This window comes from Micrasema longulum, unplaced genomic scaffold, assembly GCF_059751315.1.
Source record: "Micrasema longulum isolate JH-2025_06_02 unplaced genomic scaffold, ASM5975131v1 h1tg000526l, whole genome shotgun sequence".
In the NCBI taxonomy this organism is placed as follows: domain Eukaryota; kingdom Metazoa; phylum Arthropoda; class Insecta; order Trichoptera; family Brachycentridae; genus Micrasema; species Micrasema longulum.
Genome location: NW_028277723.1, coordinates 64,931 through 91,298, shown reverse-complemented (window position 1 = coordinate 91,298; position 26,368 = coordinate 64,931). Strand labels below are relative to the sequence as shown.

The following is a 26,368-nucleotide window of genomic DNA, read 5'->3' as shown; positions in this document are numbered from 1 at the left end:
CTAAAGAACCTTTAATTTTGAAAATACACCACATTATTTTAAACTAAAAAATATAAATAAATGTTTGTAAATATTAGCATTTATCCACTTTTTACATAAATAAAAAAACACCAGAGTCAAATATTTTAACACAATCAACCTAGGGTTTATTAGATCACACTTCTAGATTAGAGGTTTATCTATGGTGCTGTAAAACTTTCTATACGTTTATGATATAAATGAAATCTATGATCTTCTATCTAACGTTGTTTAATTAATCACACTTCTAGCGTAGAGTTTTATCTATGATATTGTGACATTATACGTGTGTTCTTTCTCTATAAGCGACAAAATGTAAGGTTAAGGTTGCAGAGTCCATTACTTGGGATTCTGGACACCAACTTTAGAGGCCTCAGCACACGGAAGGACCGTAACATTCGAAGATCCATGTCCACATTCGTCTCGGCAAATATTGTCATAGACCTTTTCATTTAACAGAGGGATACATATTTTAACTTACATTCAAAACAAATGCAGGTATCATGATAGAATATTCAAGTAAGTTAGTGAAAAATCTCGGTGGTAAAAATGTATTATTTAAATCAAAGACGAGTGAAACTTAAATCCACAAATTTTGTAATAACCAGTGACCAATCGCGTGCATAGAGTTTTAAACTGGGTAGGCAGTAGGAAAGATAAGTACGTTTTATATAGGATAAGTAATCAATCTTACTAAGTTACAATTTACTTCACTAGTCAAATTAGTTAGAATCACTGTGTTGTACTTTATATTGAAATTACCTAAGCCACATCAAATATCCAAATTAATGCTTAATTTATATAATATATTACTTAATTTCAATATAGTCTATAAAAGATATTGCTACGAAATCCTTTTTTTAATATTTTAATATTTTCATTTATTACGGTGCTACACTCAAAATTAAATCATTTTGGACTCTATTTAAAATTTGCGTAAACGAGCTTTTAGATAATTGCAAGTAATTTTCCAAAATACCGTGACATTAAGCTATCAAATCAATAAGTTCCAAAAATTACTTTTATATTTTTTTATTAACAAAATAAACGCGTAACATAAATATTCTCGATTGTACAATTCATCGAGGTTATTTATTTGACATAACTTTTATTGAATAATTATCGAAAAAAACGCTTAATGTCAGTAAAGTATTCGTTTGTTCTTTCTTTAACAATGAACCTACCAACGTTAAAGAACACTGCCTACTAACTTACCCATACACGCGTAATTACAACTGAAAAAATTTTCACATATACACGTTTCGTTCACGCATACACGCTTTGTTCATATGAACGAAAAGGGCATTTGTAGTTCGTGCCTCTGCCGACCTAGGCCGATAGCGGCGCGCCGATCGGTACAATACACTATTTAACCGAATTATCTCTGGCGCATTTTTCAAATTTAAAAATAGTTACTAATATTTTGTGTATTATTTTTTGTTATTATATTAATGAAATCCTAGTAGGCACTGCTTATGTGCCTATATAGAACTCACGCCACTGCCACTACCAGTGACTGGTTTCATCGCTTTCACGACATCTTTAAGACTGATATATGTATTTAAACAAAAACGATCAGGAAGAGCCACGACATTAAAAAAAAATGTATTGTACATTAAAATAACATTGTTAAACTTTTGTATTTACCCCGCAATACTATATAAAAAGGTTTTCCAGACAAAAATTATTAAATTTAATTACTTTTAAATGATTTTGAATTCCATGTAGCTGCTGTTTTTTTTTCTAAGACTAAATATATTTTACCAAGAAAGTCACAAATAAACTATGCACAGCAGGCAATTGACGTTGGGTCACAACACATAGACAATGTCAACTCCTTTAAATATTTATGTACTGAAATGACTAATGGTAAGAATTATTGTTCCGAGATTAGAACACAGCTATTGGCAGCAAATAGATGTAATTATGGCTTGTTAAAACATCTGGGATCCAAATTGCTCACTAGAAAAACTAAGACCATCATTTACAAAACTCCTCAGACCGGTCATTGCATACGGTGTCTAATGCTGGGTTATGATAAAAAAATGAAAACATGGTATTAGTATTTAAAAGAAAAATATAAAGGAAGATATTTGGTTCAACCAAAACGGAGTGTGGAGGAGACAGCTGAATCGTGAATTAGAGGCACTGTATGGCGAACCCAAAATTGCGCAATTCATTAAAATAAGAAGATTACAATGGTTGGGCCATGTGCGCAGAATGAATGATAACCGTAGCCCAAAAAAGATTCTTTATACCTCTCCGGAAGGCAGACGAAGCAGAAGTAGACCAAAATTAAGATGGCTGGATATTGTGGTAAGTGACATTACAGCAATTGGCCTGACGAACTGGAGAAGAGCTGCAGGGTGCAGGTCGGAATGAAGACAGATTCTTGATGAGGCCAGGGCCCACAACGGGCTGTAGCGTTACAAATGATGATAGTTACTGTTTTGTATAAATATATTTTATTTGATAATAATGATACTAGTCTCGAAGATGTCACCAAAAGAATGAAACTGGTCACTGGTTATTCTGATTTTTGAAAATTAAAGTATAACTCATCTTTTTTTTTAAAAATACATTATTATAGAACTCCACTTTACTCAGTCATTGAATGCAGATCTCGCTTCCGCTACGTTCATACATCTCATGCACGCACGCTGATTATTCCAACATTTTACATGCCCATCTTCAAGTACATATGGTTTTTCAGGGCCATGCTGCCAAAATTCAGAGGAACATTTTTATGATGTGTTTTTAAAAACATGCTGACGAATTTTTGGAAAAAATGCTATAATTTATGAAAAAAAATAAATAAATAGAGATCAAAAGCGTATTTGAGCAATAGAGCGATACGCACCGGATGCGGACTTGCGAGCGGCTGGGTATGGGAGGGATAAGGGGTTTCCGGAAGGGATGCTAGTCCGAGAGATTAAGGATCGTCTCCCTTTTAAATTTAATGAAATGATTTTTTTTCTCAAATAAAAAATGAGTTTTTGAAAAAAAAAAATATAATTAAAAAATATATATATCATGAGAAATGTTACTGTGAAGTTTCATGGTCAGGCCCTAATGTACTTTATTGAATTGGTGGAGCTGCCACGATTCGCATCCGTAGAGGAGAATTGGTGTTATATAGGTGGCATTTGGTTTTCACTGAGTAAACATCCGATCTCTAGACAGCCTTCATACTGTTAAATGCAGCGCCTGCGATTTTTAGCCAGACTCCCAGTTCTTTTTGAAGGCTGCCATTTTCCGTAACATATTCTCCCAGGTATTTGAAGCTTACGACCCTTTCGACGACTTGGTTTGACAAGACTAGTCAGGAGATTTCGGGCATTGGAGCACGAAGTGTTACCCAGTACATAACACAGCATAGAATAAAGGCATCGAGACCCACAAATTGAAATGCAATACAGGTTACCACCGTTGATCGCGGGGGATGCGGCCATGTCCAGGGGTGGTATCCTGAACCACTCTCGTGGCACGAGAGAGTAGCTTTTCTCGTGTGTTTTTGTACATTTTTTTTTCATAAACACTGTTTTATCGTGACACGAGAGTGGTTCAGGATACCACTACTGGACATGGCCGCGATAATTACATGACCAAATTCTTTCCGTTGTAACTTCAATAAGAGATCTCGGGGTGATTCTAGACAACAAACTAAATTTTAATGAACACATATCATTAACAAATCTCTTAAATTCTTTGGATTTGTTAATGAAACTACACCTGATTTTAAAAATATATTAACTCTTAAAACACCTTACTGCTCATTGGTTCTTCCCATTCTTGAATATGTCTCCGTAATATGATTTCTAACTAGGAATCACAAGAGATCACTATACCGACATGGAACTTTTCCTGAAGATATCCAGTCTCTCACAACGTCGATTAAATGCAGATTAAATTGCATGTTTAAGAGACTTTATAGTTTATTTGATGTCCCGACTATTCTCCAACAAATATCTCTTAAAGTTCCTTTACGTAGACACAGAAATAATGAAATTATGTTCCTCGGTCATCATAAGACTAATTATGGTTTCCATGCGCCTCTACCCAGAATAATTAGATTTGTAAAGGACAATCAAGATCTAAATTATTGTGATTGAAAATTGAGTTTTTTTACGAATAGGCTGAAGAAATATTCCCAATAAATTGACTGTATATCTGTAGAATTAACCTGGATTCCGTAATGCCTGTCTAATGTATTAACTTGTCTTTGCTTTTATTTGTTGTATTCGTTCTTTTATTTGTTAGTCTATTATTATTGTTTTTCGTTATATAATTAGTTTAAATTGGACATTGTCCGTAAATTTGTTAAATAAATAAATATATTGGCGAAATTTCGCGATCAACGGGGGATTTTTAACGCAAATCTGTCAAATATTTTCTAGCTGTTTCTATATCTGCACTAGCCGATTCGCCAATAATTTAAAGGCAATGCAAGTTAGATCGTCATTTAATCTGATCAAACCAACCATTGCTTGCTTTAAAAACAATTTCTCTTCTCTTTTTTTCCCATTGATCACACTGTAGACGCAGGCTATTTAAAATCCCTACCCACAACTGCAATTTTACCACCATTTTCTATAATTTCGATTATTTTTAGTTTCTCTTCTACCGTCACTACATTGCGAAAATACCGCGTTTTACTTGCCGTGGTCGCGATCAACGGGGGGGTTACCTGTATATTAAGGGGTTGTAACGTGTCTATTTAATTATACGTCATTGACATAATATATTATACTGTATAGTCCTTAAAATATATCTTGATTAGAATGACAGTTGTCAGCAAAAGTGAGGACATAACTTTGTTGTAACGTCTAAGGAGTGATTGATTGATATTGACACGAAAAATCATTCGTATCTGGCATGTTAATTTATTTTTTTAATGCAATGCTTGACGTATAAATCAACATAATTATCTTAAATCAGCTTAAAAATTAAAATAAACCTAATTATTAACGACGTTTTTACAAGGTTACATCATTTTGCAAAAATGTTAGAGATGAGACAATGGCCCTTTTCACACATGCCACGCAAATCCACCCAGTGCGGTAATTTTGCCGGGTTCGCCCTACAAAAGACGACACAAATATGATATTTGAGTCGCCTTTTATAGGGTGAACCCAATAAAAAAACCGCGCCGGGTGGATTTGCGTGGTATGTGTGAAAACGGCCAAATTGATCAACGCAAATCGATCGAATTAAAAGTAATTCTTATTAATATTCAAAGCATTAACTTTGTGGTCCAACATTTTAATATTATATTAATAAAATTTGTATAAACCACTCACCGACTTATCTGTCTACCGGTTTCGAGACGTAACCCGTCTCTTCGTCAGGACAACAGCACTACACCAACATGCAAATACCACTACACACCTTCATTAACCCTCGGTGGTGGCGTAGTGAAGCATGTGTCTAGCCTGCGTGTCGATTTTATATTTTTGCAAATCTACTATGGTGAAGGTGTGTAGTGGTATTTGCATGTTGGTGTAGTGTTGTTGTCCTGACGAAGAGACGGGTTACGTCTTGAAACCGGTAGACAGATAAGTCGGTGAGTGGTTTTATACAAATTTTATTAACATAATATTAAAAGTAATTCATTTGTTGTTATTCATGAAAAAACTATTTAATGTCTTATTTTTTAGTAAATAATTGTCTTAAACACACTAAAATAGGCTTGTTTTTGCGTTTTTATATTAATTTTCGGAAACCGAGTCTCATGTTTGCATGAAAAAACTGATAAAATCGATTTGATCGGTACATGATCAGTGATTAATAATTTTCCATCGCTAGTGACATTAGTTTGACAGCTGTAATTTTAATCAAGCTATATTTTAAGTATACTCATATAAATTATACTCATTAAAAGAAATCGCAGGTGTACAAATTATCTCCAACCAGCAACAGCACCTATATTATAAAGTAATGACACTTTTAGGAAATAAAAAACACTTTTACAAGAAAAACATTTAAATAAAATTTTCTAAAATGAATTTAAAACTAGAATATTATAAAGTTGCGGACTCACCCCGTCACTACGACGAAGAAATCCATTATGTTCCAAATATTTCTGAGATATGAACCTCTATGCAGAACAAATCCTAACGCTAAAATCTTCAGTGATGCTTCTACGCAAAATATTCCTAAAAAGTAGACTTCCGTTTCCTCCTGCAAACAAAAGAACAACATTGTAAAAAAGTTGATTGCGAAAATGCTTTCGTCAAACAACACGAAATACGACCAATTCGATTTTTGCGAAACAAAAATGCGCGATAGAACGTCAAATAATTCAAATAAAACCGTCCGAAGTCGCCTATGGCGCCAAAGCCCCAAAGTCGTCGTTGGCAGTTGACATTTGACATTGACGTTTCTAGTAATGGGGAAGGTATGAGTTGTGAATATGGATAAAATTCAATCGAAGTTTAATTTATGTGTAATTTTTGAAACTATTAATAACAATAACAATAATCTTAGTTGATGTTGTTAAATGTATAAACATACTAGAGTGAAATTATGTTTTTATAACTGAATTTATTAAATAAAGTTCAGAGGTTTAAAAAAAAATGTATTCAAGCAACAAATACACAAATACAGGTAGTGGTTACACACGTCAATAGAGACATTTACTCAAGCGTCAACCACAACCATAATACAAGATACTCTAACAGGGAACTGATACTAAGTGAAGGGGTCAACACTGTTCTGGCATCGAGACAACACTATTACGTAGGCAAAAAGGTCCATAACCTTTTGCCAGAATCGAGGAAAGACGGGAGTGTTGTCAAGTTGCGGAAAGTGTTGACCTCGCTCTTTCGTGATATTGGTCGTAGGGAGTCAGAAAAATTAATGCATGGCCACGCATTGGAGATTCTTACTGGATGTCGAAAATAAAATATGAAATTAAAGAATAATTTTAAAAATATATATACAGATGGTAACCATGAAATTTCGCATAATAAATAAATTGTCTATGTTTTATGAATGTATGTGTGTATGTGTATGCGCATGGGTGTATGTACGTGTGTCTGTATGTACATGTGTATGTGTGTATGTATATGTATCAAAATGTGTATACGAGTAAGTTTATATTGTATTAGTCTGTGCTCTCTATTAATTTGTTAACTATTACCATATATTAGAATGTAATTGCCTAGCTTGGAACATGGTACGTACATTTGTTAGCTGGGCAAAGTGAACGTTAAATTGTGTTTTTGATAAAAGGTGCAAATAAATAAATAAAAAAATATTAAAAAAATTATGTTTCTTTTTTGAAGTTACGGAATTTTTCATTACACCGTCCACGTAGCGCAAGACATGTTCGAGTCTGTGAGTTTTTTTGACATTTAAAAAGAGAACCCTCTACACATAAAAAACACGTTTTGAGTATGACCAAATTTTTGCAGACAGGCTGGATTTTCTCACTAGGGAGCTATTTGGATCTAAATTTGATGCAACAGAGAGGGAAAATCTTTGATTAAATGTAATACATAATCATAACAAAAAAGGCGTCTTACATGTGATATCATTTTTTTTTTCAAAATTACATTTTTAAATTAGCTTTTTAAATAAAAGATTAATCACCTGTTACAAAATATCTGCTTCCATTATCGTCTTCGCAATACCAGATTAAATTCCTTTTTTTATTTACCAACTTGTATAAATAATTAAACCTCAAATTCATTTATAAGACGTACATGTAAAAAATAAAAAAAGACCCAGTATATATTTTGATATTTTGTAAATCAATCTATTATTTGAAAAGCTAATTTCAAAATCTAATATTAAAAATAAAAATTAAATCACATGTAAGACTCCTTTTTTGTAATGATTATATATTAAATTCAATCAAAGATTCGCCGCAATCATTTTCAAAGTTTCTAAAACGATATTCCAGTAGTTCAATCACGAATTAATCATCGACGTGTTTTAAAAGATGCTAAGCATTTAAGCTATCACAATGAACATGCTTAAGTTATCGCAATCATAAGTCAACGCGTGTGTAATCTCTAAGCTCATGTCGGTTTGTTTTTTGTTTTCCTCGTATATAAATACAATTCATTGGCGAAAAAACTATAAAAAATAATAAATAAATGAATAAAAATAGCAGTTGTTGAATATTTTCCATATTTACACCGGTGAAATTGAAATATGTGATTGCGCAGCAGGATTATACGTCGCGAAACGTAAATATTTTGACATTTAATACGTTCACGGATGTTGCGTTGTGATTGCGAATACGATAAACAACCATGGTAAGAAATTGTTATCACGTCGCCTATTAGCACGTCGATAGTAATTTGTGATTAAGCTACAGGCTTCCTATAAATTCGAATGATCTCGATACGATTAATACTGTTCATACATTATACTGAAGGCACCATACTAATGAAGCGAATTCGCTTTAAAACACAGTGTGTAAAGTAACTTAAAAAAGTCTCTTCTCCTAAATTGAAAAATATCCCACATTTTTGTTGCAATATACGTTAATCTGGATATCTATCTAGAGGTGAAACCCAGTTCTTGTCCACAAACATTTGAACAACATAAAATATCGTTGACGCTTCAACTTTTGATATTTTATCACCCAACAAAACGCTCACGAGTCGTGACGTCGCTTTGACGTCACGAAGGGTTCTACTATACGTGACGTAAATTTCCCTACATGCTGTATGGATTTTTGTTTGTTTATTGATAGATAACACGCCAGTGAGCGTGGATATCCGGGTATCAGCACAAATCAATAGCAAATTAATTGAAAAGGTCATTTTACTGTATCATTATTGCAGAGCTGTGGTCCCGTGGCTAGTGTCGCAGACACGAATCAGAGGTCCGAGGTGCGAACCCCATTCCCAATACAAAAGCCAGTTATTTACAACTCGTTGAAAATGGCCCTCGAAATTGAAATATTTGGGTAAATCATAAGAACGCAAATATTTCTCATTTATTTAAATAAAAATACGTCGAGGAAATGTCAACACTTAAACCAGTAAATGAATTTAAATTAACAAAGATTTCCTTCTCAAAACTGTTTTCGCTTTCTGTTGCAATAAATTTAGATTTTAATAATTCCCTACGACTACCATCACGCCATTTCTTCGTAGGGGTAGGCAGAGAGAATGGACTGCTACACACATCTTTCCTGGCATACATTCCTAGCTTCTTCCACATTCTTGTCATACATGCCCTTCAGTTCTGTCTGCTTTTGACATGACCAGATTAGAGATTTTGGTTTATCTGATCATGCCACGTCTTCCTTGGTCGTTCTCGTCTCACGTTACCGTTCATTTTTGCCATATATACTTGTTTTACCATTCTTTCGTCGTCCATTCGTTCTACGTGACCAAACCATCTCAGAGACCCTTTCTTAATCTTATTAAGTATAATTATACTTGACTCAGATTTACGCTCTCGCCTTATTTCATCATTCTTAACCCCGTCATACATTGATTTCCCACACATTCGTCTAAGAGATCGCATTTCAACCGCGTTCACTCGGCTTTCATCCTTCCTCTGCCAGTTCCATGTTTCACTTCCATACATAAGTGTTGGAACTAAAACTCCGTTGTGCACTGCCAGTTTAGCTTCGATTAACATATTTTTATTGGCAATTACTGAGCTTAGTGCTCCGTTCATTTTGTTGCCCGCATTCACTCTCCTTTCAACATCTTTTTCTACTCTTTCATCCCTTGAAAACATGCTTCCCAGATACACAAATTCTTCTACTTGCTCGAGACATTCGTTGTTTACATTTATTATGCAGTCAGTAACCTCACTATCCCTTTCAAATACCATCACTTTTGAATTACTTTCGTTTATTGCCAATTCGCTCTCCAGGCATACATCATACATTCTAGAGACAATTTGTTGCAAATCATCCTTGCTGTAATAATTCCCTAGGGAGTAAAAGCCAGTATGTTTACAAATATTTGGGCATACTGAAAACATCTCTTTGTATTTTGCTTCATGTTTTTTTTTCTATTAAAATATAAAAAGAACATTTATCATTTATGAAAGAAATCCGAAAAAGGTATGCATAAATTGAGGATTGTTTTTTCAAAACTCGACATTTGCTGGAAACATAATTTTTCAGGAGGGGTTTTTTTTGTGATTCGCGTCAAATCGCGTGAACAATCTTTGTTTAAAAAATAATATCTTGCAGCTTAGCCTCGAGGTAATCGAATTTATAATTTATAAATAACTAATAAATTTATTTTATATTTCATTAGCACCCATAAAACAATGTTGAAATTTGCGATAAATATACACAATAAAATTTAGTGTTTTAAAAAAAACGAAAAGACTTTGATATTTTTTAATATGGTTAATTTGTTTTAATTAATCGATGTGTTTCGATATTGGCTTTAAATTAAAAAAAAATCAAATCAACATATGGGGCGAATAGCGTGCTTTGAAAAAAACAATCCTCAATTGCAACGAACAGAATTGATTTATTCATTCAAAATTACACTCGTTTAAATATGATTAAACTTGTTTAGGCTTTTTAGGCTGTGCCCGTGTTAAGTCATAATAATTAACAATAAAAAATACACAGTCAAAATTATTGAATTAAATTATAATGACATGTGATGCTATAGAATAACAATCCAGAAAAGCAAGGTATAAATAATCAATAATAAAATTCCAAAGAAGACAGTGTCAAATAAATAATTATATGTTAAGATTAAAATATAAATTATACAAATGAAAATTCATCAAATAAACACAATTATTGTAAAAATATATTTTTTTTTATTCGGGAGTTGCATTCGTTTTTATCTTGCCAAAAATATATAGTAGCCGGCAGTAAATACAGGGCGTTGGGCTTAAAATAAAGAGACTGCCGATCTAATTGGCTAACTTTGGCTTTGTAGAGCGTCGTCCGCCAGGACGCTGACCGCTAACCGCAAGAAAAGATGCATAATTCCAACTGCATCAGAACAGCTTAGAAAGGAAATATTACTTGGATGGATATTTATTTATTTATTTAAACATTTTCTTATTAACACAATTTTAGGTTCACTTTGTTCAGCTAACAAGGGTACATACCCCGTTCCAAGCTAGGCAATTACAATTTAATACATGATAAAAGGTTTACACGTTAATAGAAAGCACAAACTAGTAAAATATAAACTTACTCATAAACACATTTTGATACATTTACATACACACATACACATACACACATACACATATATACATGCATACACATACATACATATATATAAAGACTTATATATATATATAAATACATATATACACATATATATATACATACACGCATGTAGATACATTAGGATACATTCTAGGTTTTTTGACAATACATAATCGTACGAGTAAATAAATTAGAAAAATAGTTACCAGCTTCTGCGCCAGGATGGTTTTGTCGCCGTGCGGCAAGTGCTCCTCTAACGCGAGCACCACGCAGTTGGCGATAATAGTCAGCAGCACGGCGTACTCGAACGGCGGCCACTCTATTATGAACCGCGTATACCTGCACACAGAAAACTAATCATTAACAATCATTCTACACATATTACTTTAGTTTAGTTTAGTATATTCTTTACATGGGATTCAAGCTTGTCCAGAAGGGGCGGATTCGCCGCGAAACGTTTCGCGCGAATTCATTCGCGCGTTGGCGAGACACTAGGCGCCAATACATAGAATTCAAAATACGCGCGTAAATCGCGTGCACTACGCCAGACTCTCGACTCGCGCTTGATTCGCGCGTATTCCGCGCGAGTCGAGATACTAGAGACGCTTCGTTGCGTCCAGTTGACGCGCGAACTCCAGAGCGTGTGCGCATATTAAGTGCGCTTCGTTCAACTCCATGTTTTTTACTTACTCAATTCTTCCCTAAATGCTCGTGCTTTGGTACGCTCCTTCTGGACGCAATGGTCGCGCGTATTACGCGAGAGAATCGCAGCGAACTCGCCCTTTCTGAACAAGCTCTTATAAACTTCAACAAATTACAACCACATATTCAACAACAATTAGTAAATTAAACCTAAAGAATAATAAATAAATCTCAACAGGAAAAAATACGCAAGGGTTTGTCATGTTCATAATACTAGACACTCCAATAAGGATCTGATTCCGCAGAGAGGAGTTAATACTTTTTTGGCTCAAAGGCAGCAAATATATAAAACCTTATCCCAGTTTCGTGGAAATGTGATGGGATTGCCAGGCTGAGGAAGGTGTTGACTGCATTCTTAATCCATATTGGTCGGAGGGAGTCAGAGAATTTGTTGTCTGATGTAAAAGGACGAAGGCTGGTTGCTTGTTTTACTAGTAATGACTTAGGACTTAGGATATAGAGATTTTGGTATTATTTATGTTTTCTCTGGATATTCATTGTTTAACTTTAAGACTGAAAAAGCACACATTATGATAAAACTGTAAATACTTTTAAATATCATTATAAAATACGTAATTAACTGCCTTAGAACGGGGAAGCTATCCCTAGTTAGGCAGTTTAGATGAACCAAGAGCAAAAATAAAAAAATATGTATATTTACTTTTACTACTGAATTAATTTGTTGTATGAATAATTACTTGTATATTGCTGTAATAAATACGTAAAACAAAAAAAAAATCAAATCAACAAACTAATATTAATAAACAGGAATCTAATGCCAAGCTGTCTTGTCCTGCTAAAATTCTTCGACTCTATAGTAGCTCTTTCTAAACAGCCAGTACCTACTTGACAATTAAAAAAAAATATTTTTGTTGGCAAAGCCGGAATTTCAAGAGGTAACTTGTACAATAATATGCAATTTGAGGCAAAAGAATTATCAATGCTTTGCAGTCTAGTAGTGGGCACAACTAGCATATCTTTATTTCTCAAGTCGAACCTATGGAAATCTCTGTTCTTCTCAAAATCATCAATATTTTTATCTCAAGATCAAGTTTTCATGAATATATGGACACGTGACTCCCAATATATTGATTTCTTTAAACTTGTCTCTTAGTGATTATCTGGGATTCATATTGTAAATTGCTCGAACAGCTCTCTTCTGCAGCACAAAACCAGAATCAATACCTGGGGCATTTCACCACAGCAGTATACCGTAAGACACAGCTCTGTGGAAGTAACTAGCTGTTTCTATATCAGTAAGATGTCGAATCTTTTTAATACCGTAGGCTGCAGAACTAAGTCTGTTCGATAAACCAGCTATATGTGGACCCCGTCGAAGCTTAGCATTAAATTTTATGCCCAAAAATACAGTAGTATCCACAAAATCCAGTTCTTTGTATTCAAGTTTTACACTTTACATAGTGTCTGACATTCCATTGCTGTCACAAATCTTATACATTTAGTATTTTTTTCTTTTAATAATAAATTGTTGAAATTAAACCAATTCAACACCATGGAGAGAGCATTTTTGATGTCACCAATAGCAGATTGGTGTCGTTTTACTTTGAGAAGAATCGATGTACCCTCTGCAAATAATACAATCTCTTGATTTTTATTGACAAGATGAGGTAAGTCATTAATATAGACGAGGAATAGAAAAGGTCATAATATGGAACCTTGTGGTACACCCGTTGTAATAGTTGATCCTTGAGATCGTGTAATAGCTACATACACCTTCTAGATTCTATCACTTAAGTATGATGAAGAAATAAGATTTAATGCAGGATAAAAATAACATAAAAATAAATTGATTGCAACAGTGATGGGACATCACTTATCGCATTTAAGTATTTTGAATATGCATATTAGGTCCATCTCAAATCTATGTCTCTCCAATGAAGACAGACTAAGGATTGTTCTATTTCAAAATAGGAATAATTACCCTTTTGTAATCCGAGCAACCATGCCACTTTAATTTATTTAGAAAACGGTGTTGGACAGACTCGATATGGTCAATATAAGTCCTGTAGAATGGAGACCAAATTGGAGATGCGTATTCTAGATGGGGTCGAACTAGTGAGCAGTAAAGAGTTTTGATGGTATTAATATTTTTGAAGTCCGTCGTCATTCTATTGATAAAACCGAGAAGTTTAAGAGATTTGTTTACAATATTATCAATGTGTTCACGATAGGAGAGTTTACTATCTAAAGTAATGTAACTTTAATTTGCGCAACACTAGCATAGGTTGTCGATCAACCCTGTGTAAAACCGAATCGTTTTTTATGTAATAAATCATTAAGCAAAAAGTGTTTTTGAAGTTATTTTGAATTTTTGTTTTCGTAAATTTTACTAAATTTGGATACAACAAAGATTGGTCTAAAATTAGAAGAGTCAAAAGCACTACCGGATTTAAATTAGGGCGTTATTTTACTGTTTCAAACACCACGATCAATTTCGTTCGTGATTAATTTACGCATTTATATAAACCACTTTAATGTTCAGTTATTCGTCCTGTCGCACTACCGGGCGGCCGGACTAGAATCGACTTAAAATTCAATTTTGTCAAAAACTTGTCTAATATTGTAGAATTGAAATAAACATTGATTCATAATGCTAAAACTATTTTTTTATGAAAAAAATAGCAATTTTGTATATTTATTTATTATTATACGGCACAAGTGCCTTGCACAATATAAAATATACAAAAAAAATAGTTGGTTATTTAAACAAAAATTTTAAAACAATATTTAAACATGCGTATAAAAAGAAAAATAACAATAAATATACATATATACATGTATGTATGTCAGCATACAAAAGATATATAAAATATAAAATGAATAAACACCAGATCATTAGCATAAATAGCTTTTGCAAATAATCCGTCAATCGTTACTATATAACATTATAAAATATTTAAAAGGAGATGATTTGACTCGAGTTAAAAATGTCGATATGAGAGGTACATTTGTTTCGTAGTCTGTGTATACGCGGTATTGGTGAGTGACAAAGATAGTTGGTTTGAGAAAGGTGACAATAATATAGACTATTTTGTCTGGTTCTACGTATTGGTATATTAATGTTTATTAAATCCAGGAGTTCGCAACAATCGAATTTAGAATTAATGATTTTATATAAAAATATTAGGTCAGTTATTTTCCAGCGATCCTCCAGTGTAGGTAAATTAAAAAATTTAACGAAAACATGTTGATTTGTTCTATAGGAATATGCAGTTTAAAATTAATAAATCTTAAAAGTTTTCGTTGGACTCTTTCAACATTATTTATATGTATTTTGTAAAAGGGGGACCATATAGTAGAGTTGCACTCTAATTGGCTTCTAACCAAGGATATATACCAGAGTTTCATTATTTTAACTGATTCAAAATCCTTTATGGTTCTAAGAATGAAACCCAACGTTTTCATACTTTTAGAAGTAATGTGGTTAATGTGGCTTTTGAATTCAAGTTTTTCATCAAATATGACACCATGATCTAGAATCTCTATGACTTTTTCCAGTTGAATGTTGTTGAGATTTATTTCTTCAAAAATATAATAGTTTACATTTGTCAACATTAAAAAACAAATAATTATAGATACACCAGTTATTCAATCTATTTAAATTTGATTGAAGTGGGTAGCAAACATTTTTCTATGTTATTTTGTTACTTTATATATTGTTACATTAATAAACCATAACACCTTAAAGTTGGATGTTTTTAAATAATTGTTTATTAAGTAATTTTAAATGAAATTTCAAACCCTCGTATAATGCAGCAAAATATTTTTTTGTTACAAATTTTTTAACTCATAACTTAAAATATTTTTAAAAACATACTTTCATTAAATTTTTAGTTACTAGCGAATTTCGCCGAAAGTTGATATAATGATTTTTATTGTCAGCAAGAAGTTTTTATTGAGGAACATAAATAAAATAGTGCGCATAATTGAGCCAATTAAAAAAAATATATATTTTAGAAAAAGAAATGCACCCCAAAAATGAATGGATGCAATAACATTTTATTTTTGAAAAATCGATAAAAAAAAAATTATATATTTTTTTTATTGATAAATAAATAACTTATTTTCGACAAGCTCAATATTTAATTACAATATAAATTAACATATTATAACAGAGATGAAGAACATTTTAGAGAAGGTAACATATTTTTCTCTTCCTTAATCTCTCCTCCTTTCCTTTTTCCTCTTTCCGCTTTTTTCCTTTTTCCCATTGAGTAATAGTTTTGATTTAAGGTAATTTATAAATAAATATGTTTATTTCTATTTTTATATATTTTTAACTTTTTAATCTTTTTTTCTTTTTCTATTGAATATGTTCTGTAACTTGAATTATAAAAATGAAACTTTTATTTTATTGGTTGGTTGGAAGAAATTGCCATTTGGCAATAAGCCCGCCAATGTAAAAATAACATTATGTACAAAAGTTAAATAAATAAATAAAATAAATAAACATAGAAGTCTAGGCATCTACAGGGCTTATGATCATTGGATGGTTAAATTGAGGGTGAGATTCGTGTTATTTATTTATTTCACCTACACACTAGGCAACGCCTGAAAATGTCTCAGTTGTCATATGTTAATATTAACAGCTCCCCAAGGAGTTGAATCCAGTCCTTGTCTACAAAAATTTGGACAAACTCAAAACATTGTTGATAAATCCATCTGGTCCACGAAGAAGTAAAGAAATTAAAAAATAAATTTTTCATTCGTTGCCTAGTATGTAAGTGAAATAATTCAATTACACGAATCTTACCCGCATAAATAAACGTTTCAGCTCTTTAACTTCACAAACATCAACAAATGAAAGAATTGAAGGGATAAAGATGTTAAAATCCAAATTATTCGCCCATGCGAATGGTGAATGTTACACAGTCAGTAAAGTGGCCACTCAAACCAGCCAATGACCGGTCATAAGCCCTGTAGATGTCTAAACTTCTATATTTCCTTCTCTAAAATGTTCTTGATCTCTGTTGTTATATGTTAATATAACCGGCTCCCCAGGGAGTTGTATACAGTCCTTGTCTACAAAAATTTGTACAAACTCAAAATATTGTTTCATTCAAATTAAATCAATTTTAGCCACAAAATTGTGATTATTTTTATTCGCGGTGAGTCTAAATATGGGTCACCAAATGTTATCTTACAAATAATTGTTTTGATTATTGATAATAAATAATTTGTTATTCAATAACCGACGACATAAACAATACAACAAAAGAGACAGACACCATTTTTTATTATGTTCTTGATTGTAAAATACGTAAAGTACTCCAATCTTATAAAATAATATCGGAAGCAAAATCGAAATGCTATCTTGGTGGTATCACTGTTACAGATATAGATACAGCCTTCTTACCCACAATGTAAAAAGAATTCTTAAGATCGACTCTATCAATATGTAGGTTCCATAGTCCATAGCCAATGACACACACGTGTTAAATTAGTTCACCTGAAGTAGACCAATGACCGACGATGCAATGTCATAATTTTTTATCGAATCCAATACACACGCATATTGCAACTCTTACAGTATTGTACGTTAAACTGGGAGCATTATTCTGCAGTACATTTACATTGTCCCTACCATGAAGAAATTAATAACAAAGGGACGTGGTCTATAAAGAGACGACGCGCGACGTCACACAGTTCTAGCATGTAATTCAAGAGCAGTCTCTTCAACCCATCATCGACGTAACACTCGTCCGACATAATTTATAATTTATTCGCCATGTAACAAATAAACATCAAACAGCAACCTCGTGTCTTCTCTGTCAATCTTTAACTGGGGTAGGAGCTCCAACCCACCCTCAACTACCTAAATCCAAAAAATATATCAGATACTTTAGAAATTAAACCATACATAAAAAGGCGGTGTGATGGATTGTTAGGACAGGCAGAGTACAAACAAATTTTAACTAGTAAAAGTGAACTTATTTCAGATGCTAATCTTTGTGTTGCCTCTTTAGTTCCTCTCAAGTTGATGGACTCTCACAATGAGCTAGTGATATGGGAAAATCAAACACCACCATCTAATAGATACTGCCTTCCAATATCAATTGAGTTTACTAAAGAAACACCAAAAACACGCGAAGTTATTTCGGGAATAGAACATGAAATTTTAGTGCTTCTTCCTACGCAGGTGGTTATTTCTGAACATGCTACTACTTTTGTAAGGTACCTTATGTTTTTGACTATGATTGACGGCCAAATAAGACAAGTTTTGACAGACACTCCATCTTCATCAGGATGTACAATATGTTTAGCGAAACCTACTGAAATTAAAAATCTGAAACTCGTCAGAACTAAAGAAGACAGACAAGAAGCTCACAGATTTCGTCTTTCAACATTACACTGCTGGATCAAATCTATGCAATGTATTTTTCAAAAATCTTATAATTTAAAATTCAAAAAATAATTATTTTGGTGCGAGGAAAACCAAAACGAAAAATAAATAAAGAAAGCAAAAGTATAAAAAATTTCTGAGAGCTAAGAATAATTATTGGCAAACCTCGTCAAGGAAGTAGTAATTCCAACGATGGGAATACTGCAAGGAGGTTTTTTTTTAATTTCACATGTAGCGCAAATATAACTGGAGTAATAGAGGAACTTATAATATCATGTACAAAAGTACGAATGGTACGTGCCTGCTTCTGTACAAAAGGTCCTAATACATGAAGAAAATACTGTTAAACGTCAATATTTACTGCCAGTGGGACAGCTTTCAGAAGTTGCTCGAGAAGCAAGAAACATGTATTATTGCCTGCACCACGCAAGAAACTATTCACGGTCATCAACAAATGAAGACGCTTTTTACACTCTCTTGTTATAGTTCAGATCCAAAAAAGTGTATCCAAAAAAGTGTATTTTTGCTGACCAATAATTATTCATACTAAGAATTAAATAACAGAAATGTTTTTTTTTGAGTAATATTTCGTCCAAATATTTTGTTTTATTGGTTTTAAAATTATTGAATTTTAGGATAAGGGATGTTCGCCCCATTGTGCGTCGGTTGGTTTCGAGGCTACAACCTCATCATCAGAACCCTTTTACTCGCGTCAACTTTTACTTATATTATTAATAAAATTTTTAAGTAGAAAGAAGAATGTGGGAAAGTGAGAGAAATAGGATAATACGAGGCATATCCAGAAATTAAAAGTACTGTTTGGCTCTCGTGCAGTGAGATTTTTTTTCTAAAAGTTGGTAACACTGATTGGTAGTGGGGGGTCTCCTGAACACAACGAGCACCAGTGACAAATAACTATCATTTTATTTATTTTCGCATAAACATATTTACTATGTATGTATAATTCCTCTGTACGTGTGATATAACCGTACTCCTCCTAAACGGCTTAACCGATTTACGTGCGGTTTTCAGAAAAATATAGATCTTTGCGCTGTGCGTGTTCGTAGATATTATAAATCTTAAATCGAATATGTAAAAGAGAAGTTAGGAGAAAAATGTTTTATTCATCGATCTACCAGGGCTGCATTCGGGGAGAATGCATTTGCAAAAAAATGGAATGATGTTGTTTTTTGTGTAAAAAAAATTTGTTTTTGAATGTTTACAAACAGCATTTGTTTTTTGTGGATCTCAATCAGATTCTTTCCTTTAATTCCTTATAATTTCTACCCGTTTATTTCTTTTTATTGGATTTTTGGTAACACTAAAATAAAATTGAATTCAATACATTTAAAAAAAATCGTATTCCTACATAAATACACCCCTTTGTTGGCGAGACGACCGGAGTTTGACGTTTGCAAAAAGAATGCCACATTTGAAAATATATTTGTTGTATGTTTTGGAATTCAACCATAAACAAAATCCTAGGTACCTACTTTAATGAAATATCTTAATATTTTAATTTTTAGTTTTGGAATTTCATCACAAACAATTACAACTTATTAATGAAAAGTATTTTTCCAAGCTAATAGCAGGTAAGCCAACTTTCGGACAGGACAACTTCTGGCGGGTCCGCTAGTTTACTATAAAACATTATTATCGAAAGTCAATTACAATGGTACGTTGTGCATTTTGACGATTCGCCCCTGCTAGGGCCTCAGAGTAATAATGTGCTAGGGAATTAATCACTCTCTAGGGTGTAGAGAATATCCAGATCACCACCCCAGGAGAGAATAGAGAATAGCCTTTGAGATGTGGCGATGGCATCGAATGCTGAGAATCCCATGGACAGCCAGGCCCCCGATTACAATATGAAGTTAACAGAGTTATCTTTGACTGTCTATAAAGAAAAACCGATGTTTGTGTACGAAAATGAGTATATTTGCATGAATATTTAAAGCATCTTCGTAGGTAACCTATAATTGAACATGTTAAGAAGAGAAAAAATGTGTGCATATTCTGCTTTTCATACAAAATACTTAATTTTACTTGGTAGATGAAATTGAAGATAAATTAACAATATTTTGAGTTTGTACAAATTTTTGTGGACAAGAACTGGATTCCACTCCCTTGGGAGATGTTGATATTAACATATTACAACAGAGATGAAGAACACTTTAAAGAATGTAACATTGAAATTTAGGCATCTACAGGGCTTATGATCTGGACCTAAAGATTTGGACAATCTCAAAATATTGTTGATAAATCCACCCGGTCCTTGAAGAAGTATGGAAATTGAAAAAAAAAATTTTTCAGGCGTTGCTGAATATGTAGGGGAAATAGTTCAATTACGCGAATCTCACCCGCATAAATAAAGGTTTCAGCTCTTTAACATTTTTAATATGTTTTTACTACATTTTTTACCATGTTTTAACTCCATTTTTTACTTTGTTTTTCACTTTTTCCTCTATCTTTATAACTGTTTCTATATATTAATTACTGTTTTTTTTATTTTTTTTAACTGTCTTAGAACGGGGTAAATAACCCTAGTTAGGCAGTCAAAGCAACTTTGTATAAATTATAATTTTGTGTATGTAATATAATGGTAATAAATAAATAATAAATAAACTTCAAAAACATCAACAGGTGAAAGAATTTAAGGAATATAGATGTTCAAATATGGGCAGAATGGTGAATATTACTCAGTGTGTAAAGTAGCCACTGACAGGTCATAAGTCCTGTAGATGGCTAGACTTCTATATTACCTTCTCTGTGTGTTCATCGTTCCTGTTGTAATATGTTGAAGATAAATCTTAACTTCCCATTGTAAACGGGGCCCAGAAGTACAAATGTCTCCACACTGGAGGAACTCAACGTGATAGTTCCATTATCAGCCATATGCTGCCAACGTATTCTGCAGTTCTTCGGACACGTAGCCAGACGTGACCCAGAAAATCTGGAGCAAATAATAATCACGGCAGGGAGCCAGGACGAAGAAGCAGAGGCAGAACTGCAGCTCGATGGATCGACCAGGGTAAAACAATGTCACGGGCGACTCTATGTGGAGCTGTGGAGAGGGCGCATAGCCGTGAAGGGTGGAGACGCATTGGCAATGGAATGGCTGATCAGAGTACCGACGATCACGACCCTCAGAACCGAGGAACGACAGAGAAAAAGATCCGGCCCTGGCGTTGTTTTTTTATTTCTCTTATTGATTCACCAACATCAAAACCAACATTTTATTTTAAACAATTAAAATCCCACTTAGCTACTTTTTGTGGCTTTTTGGTAGAGATTTATATTGATAGTAATTTATAATTATATTACCTAAAATTAAAAGCAATGAATTAATAAATATAACTAAAAGCAGGAACGGTCAGAAATATACCTACAATGATTATGTAATGCAAAAAATTTAAATAATAATGAATACACATTATCTTTTTTACCTACAACTGTGTATTATAGTTAAACCTAGGTTTTTTTATTTTTTTACTAGCGTAGAAAAAAAAAAGTTTTTCTTACAAGGAATATTGATTTGTTTAAATTTTTTACAACATTTATGGATATCATGTCATTTTTATATTTTTACTAGTTATATGTTGAAATATGTATTTGAATGTAGCAAATGGTATATTTTATTTCTTACTTAATATATTTTATCTATGTACTATACTTGTAAAAACCCTCCGGGCGTTTATATTCATCAAATAAATACAACAACAGCAACAAACGCGTTTACACGGAGTGGAGGCAGAGATGATTGAACGCCGCATCACTGTTTGCATACAGATCTCACTTCCTCTACATTCATACATCTTCTCATGCACGCGCGCCGATTATTCTGGATTTTGACATGTCCATCTTCAAGTATTTGTTAGATTTGGTCATGCCATGTCTTTCTTGGTCTTCCTCTATTTCTGCATTCATCAACATTCGCGTTGTAAATATTCTTAGCCGTTCTTTCGATGTACATTTGCTCTACATGTCCAAACCAGCGCAGAGCCTCTTTCTTGATTTTGTTGATAGTGCTTATCTGAGCCTTACATAATGTACGAATCTTAACATTTGTGCATCTATCATGCATAGTTTTACCACACATTTGTCTGAAAGATCGCATTTCGAAAGCATTCAGCCTACTTTCATCCCTGTTTTTCCAAGTCCATACTTAGTTCCCCATACATCAGGGTCGGGAACAGGACTCCATTGGGAACTGATAATTTTGCCTTTTGCGACAAACATTTATTTGCCAAAGTTGATTTACGTGCACTGTTCACTCCGTTCCCGGCACACACCCTCCTTTTAATATCTTTCTCAGTCATTCCATCCCTAGTAAGCACACTTCCAGGATACACAAATTCCTCTACCTGTTTGATTTCACATTTAGTCATACTTTAATTTTTTCAAAAACCATCACATTCGATTTATCGACATTCATCAGCAAATCGCTTCCCTTGCATACATCGTAGACCTTTGTTACCAAGACTTTTAGTTCTTCTTTGTTGATAGCAAGAAGCACGGCATCATTAGCATACAAAAGACAGTTGACATTTAAATCACCCATGTTTGCTCCCATTCTTAAGCCTTTCAGTCGTTTCATGCAGTTATTCATATACACGTTAAACAGCCATGGTAAAATCACACATCCCCGCTTGACTCCTTTATGAATGTCAAACCACGATGTGAATGATCCATTTACTCTAACACAGGCTGTGCCGTCTTTATACAGAGAAGCAATAGCTCGTGTCAGATTTCCGCTCACTCCATACTCCGATAACCCCTTCCATAATTTTTCTCTGTCAACTCTATCAAACGCTTCTTGCAGATCGACAAATGCACAGAAAGCTTTTGGACTTTAGCCAGAAATTTTTCTGTCATGTTTCGCAAAGCAAATATTTGACCCATACATCCTCTTCCATTCATAAAACCGCTCTGAATATCCCACTCTCTATCCTTAGTAACTTTTCTTACTCTTTTATTCAGTATTCTTCCATACATTTTTCCAACAGCGCTCAAAAGGCTGATTGTTTTTTAATTGCTGCATTCCACCCTCGAACCTTTTATAAGCCAAAATTCCGTTTCGGTTTTGGCTGAAAACTTTGCTTCGATCGGTCGCAACGCAATAATGAAGAGCTCTACATATTGTTGGTACTACTGAGCCATCATTTTACCTGAAGTGTTGGTACGTACCTTCGGATGGGGTTCTTGTCTGACAGCAGGAAGAGCGAGCTGGGCCCCCCGGGGGCGGCGGGCGCGTGCGGGCCGCCCATCGCGTCACCTGCCGCCCGCGGCGCCGCCCCTGCCTGCGCCGCCTCCTGCGCCGCGGCCAACCTGCAAAATAACCACAGTCCATCTTAATTTTTTTGCAAAAGAACTTTTATGCTCCGGTATTGATGCCATTATTTCTAGTTCAGATCCTATTTTCAGTGTCCTAACCATGATTAACCGATTCGCGCCGAGAGTTTCATAAGGAACTCAAAGCATTGCCATTCTATACGCTATATCGAGTTATCTTGTTACAATAATCACGCAGTTAACAGTTATTTTTAGTCTCCATACATGTAAAAGCATGTACAGTAGGGTGGGTCGATAGTTTTCTCCTCCGAATTTTCGGGTCTAAAAAGTTGCCTATTGGATTGCTCGGAATGCATAATATGTTTTTTAAAAAATCGATACTACTTCTGCTTCGAAAAAGTCGTTTTTTTGCGCTAAACCGGCTGTTATTTTATATTAAAGTAAGAAAATCAATCCAATCAAATTTTATAATGTGCAATAAACCTGATTATATAAGCACTTAAGGGTGTGAGTTGCACTTTGTTTTGTAATAAATGCGTAGCATTGTTTTAATGAGTCATTGTTTCCGTCAATATTAGCCAGGCGCTCAACGGAATTAGTTCCGAAGAGTGTAAACTTTTTTGCATTTCGGTAGTTTTAAAACGGGTTTGAATTTGTAATGTGATTAAGTTTTACCTTGACTAACAATTTAATTTTTTATCAATATAGATAATTAATAAAATGTTGAGTCAGTGATTAACTTTAAACCTCGGTTGAGAGCCAAAAGTAGTCTAAATTTTTTTTAAAATGATTTTTACGTTCAATGTGATCCAAAATGCAACTTTTTAGACCCCTTTCACTTTGATGTCTAAAAAACTAAAAAACTTCATACATCATTGGCCCACTCTAGTGTACACGTTCAAAGTTAGTTGCCGTAAACTCATTTGTTTGTCACGACGTAAGCGGAGTTGCAATAATAGGGAAGTATCACTTTTTTTAAATGTATATTTTTAAAGTAATAAAGGTCTATGAAATACTGTCACTTATAAGTAGCACAAAAATATTTTTAAATTTGTAATTTTCAATTCCCGCTAAAACGAACATTCTCTTTTCCACGTGCCTAATACGTCACGATTCATGTTTATTTGTTCCTGACCATTCAAATTTGTTTAGAACATCGTCATGAATCTTGACGTCACAACTATCAAGGCCAAACATGTTGCGTTTTTCTAGTGACATCGCACATTTAAGAAAAAAACGATTCAACTAAAAAAATCAACTTTTCGGGAAACTGCAAAAGAAAAATGTAAATTGTGACACCTTCGTATTCTTTCGCCGATTGCTTCGTATTTTTCAAAGTAAGCACCACAGTTTGAGTTAAAAGTTATACAGCGGGCATTTATTAACTTAATTCATTTAATTGGTGTTCTAATAAAGAGATGGGTCTCGAAACCGGTAGACATAGAAAAGTCGGTGTAAGGTTATCTACAAATATTTAATAAAATGTTTCACTACAAAGTTAATGCTTTAAATATTATTTAGATAAAACAAGGGACATTAAAAACTATACTTTATATAAACCAAATACAATCGGAGAACAAAATTAAAATTTAAAACAAAAATAAAGAAAACGTCTTAATACAAAATACACTTGTCCATGAAAAAAAAAAAACAAAATATTATTAACGTGAATCTAAAGTAAAAAGCGAGAAATGGCGCCATATAAGTTATCCATAATTATTATTATTATAAGATCTTATTTACGTTTTTATGACTTTCAGACCTTACTTTATCGTTTTCGAAAAAAAAACATTCGTTTTAAAATGGCAAAATCGTGCGATTTCCTCATTTCGCTTGCGTTTTTGTAGACGATTTTTCACAAAAATAACGCTACGTAAATCAGCCGAATATAATTATTATAATCAAATGCTTAAATTTGTTAGGTGACTGTGTAAATAAGTAGTGAAAGAAATGTTCTTTACAAATAAAACGTCAATATCTGTTTATGTATACTAATTTTTTTGTATTCCCAAACGGGTACTACTTTCCGAATGACCCTCGTACTTCATTTTTCTGGATTGTTATTCTATTGCGTTATATGTAATTATAATTTAATTAATTTTACCATGAATTTTTTCACTATTATTACTATGGCTTAACACGGGCGCAGCCTAAAAAGCCTAAATAAGTTCATGAATCTGTAAACGAGTGTAATTTTGAATGAATAAATATATGAATAAAGTAAGGGTTAATGCTTTGATAAATTGCAAAACACGAGTACCTAGTATTTATCTAGATTATAGCAATATAGTTTGTAAAATTTTATGAGAAAGCAACAAGTGGCTCACGATGTTTGAACGTAAAGTTTCAATTTGGTAACTCTACAAACAGGTTGTTTCTGAAATCGGATACTTATTTAACATAGACTTATTTTTAAAAATAATTGGGAAAAATCTAAAACATCACCTCGGAGATTTCTATGCTAATACCTAAGTAAGAATCCCTCTCAAATCTTGGTACTGGCATTATCTTTACATATATATAGTTCTTCTGTACGTGTGATGTCACTGAACTCCTTCTAAACGGCCTAACCAATTTACGTGCGGTTTTCAGCGAAATCTAGATCTGTGCGCTGCGCGCGTTCATAGATATTAAAATTTTCAATCGAATCTCTAAAAAAATAATTAGACGCATAAATATTTTTTTCATCGACCTACTAGGTTTGCATTCGACGAGAATGTTTCTACGAAAAAATGGAAGGATGTTGTTTTTTTGTATTAGTAAAAGTTTGTTTTTAAATGTTTACAAACAACATTCGCTTTTTATGGATCACAATCAGATTCTTTCCT

The 26,368-nt window shown here is 33.3% G+C and overlaps 1 protein-coding gene across 1 annotated transcript in view; it reads right to left on the bottom strand.

The window, feature by feature from the left end:
* Positions 1–23,571, bottom strand: part of LOC148280848 (voltage-dependent calcium channel type A subunit alpha-1-like) — a gene marked incomplete at its 3' end in the record, with an annotated part of 161,573 nt that extends 138,002 nt beyond the window's left edge. The window contains exons 1-3 of the mRNA XM_088227692.1: positions 23,436–23,571; positions 11,389–11,521; positions 6,059–6,198 (exon numbers count right to left, since the gene is read on the bottom strand). Of these exons, the coding sequence (XP_088083818.1) occupies positions 6,059–6,198; positions 11,389–11,521; positions 23,436–23,515 (353 nt within the window). The remainder of the gene's footprint in view (positions 1–6,058; positions 6,199–11,388; positions 11,522–23,435) is intronic.
* Between the last annotated feature and the right edge of the window lie 2,797 nt (positions 23,572–26,368).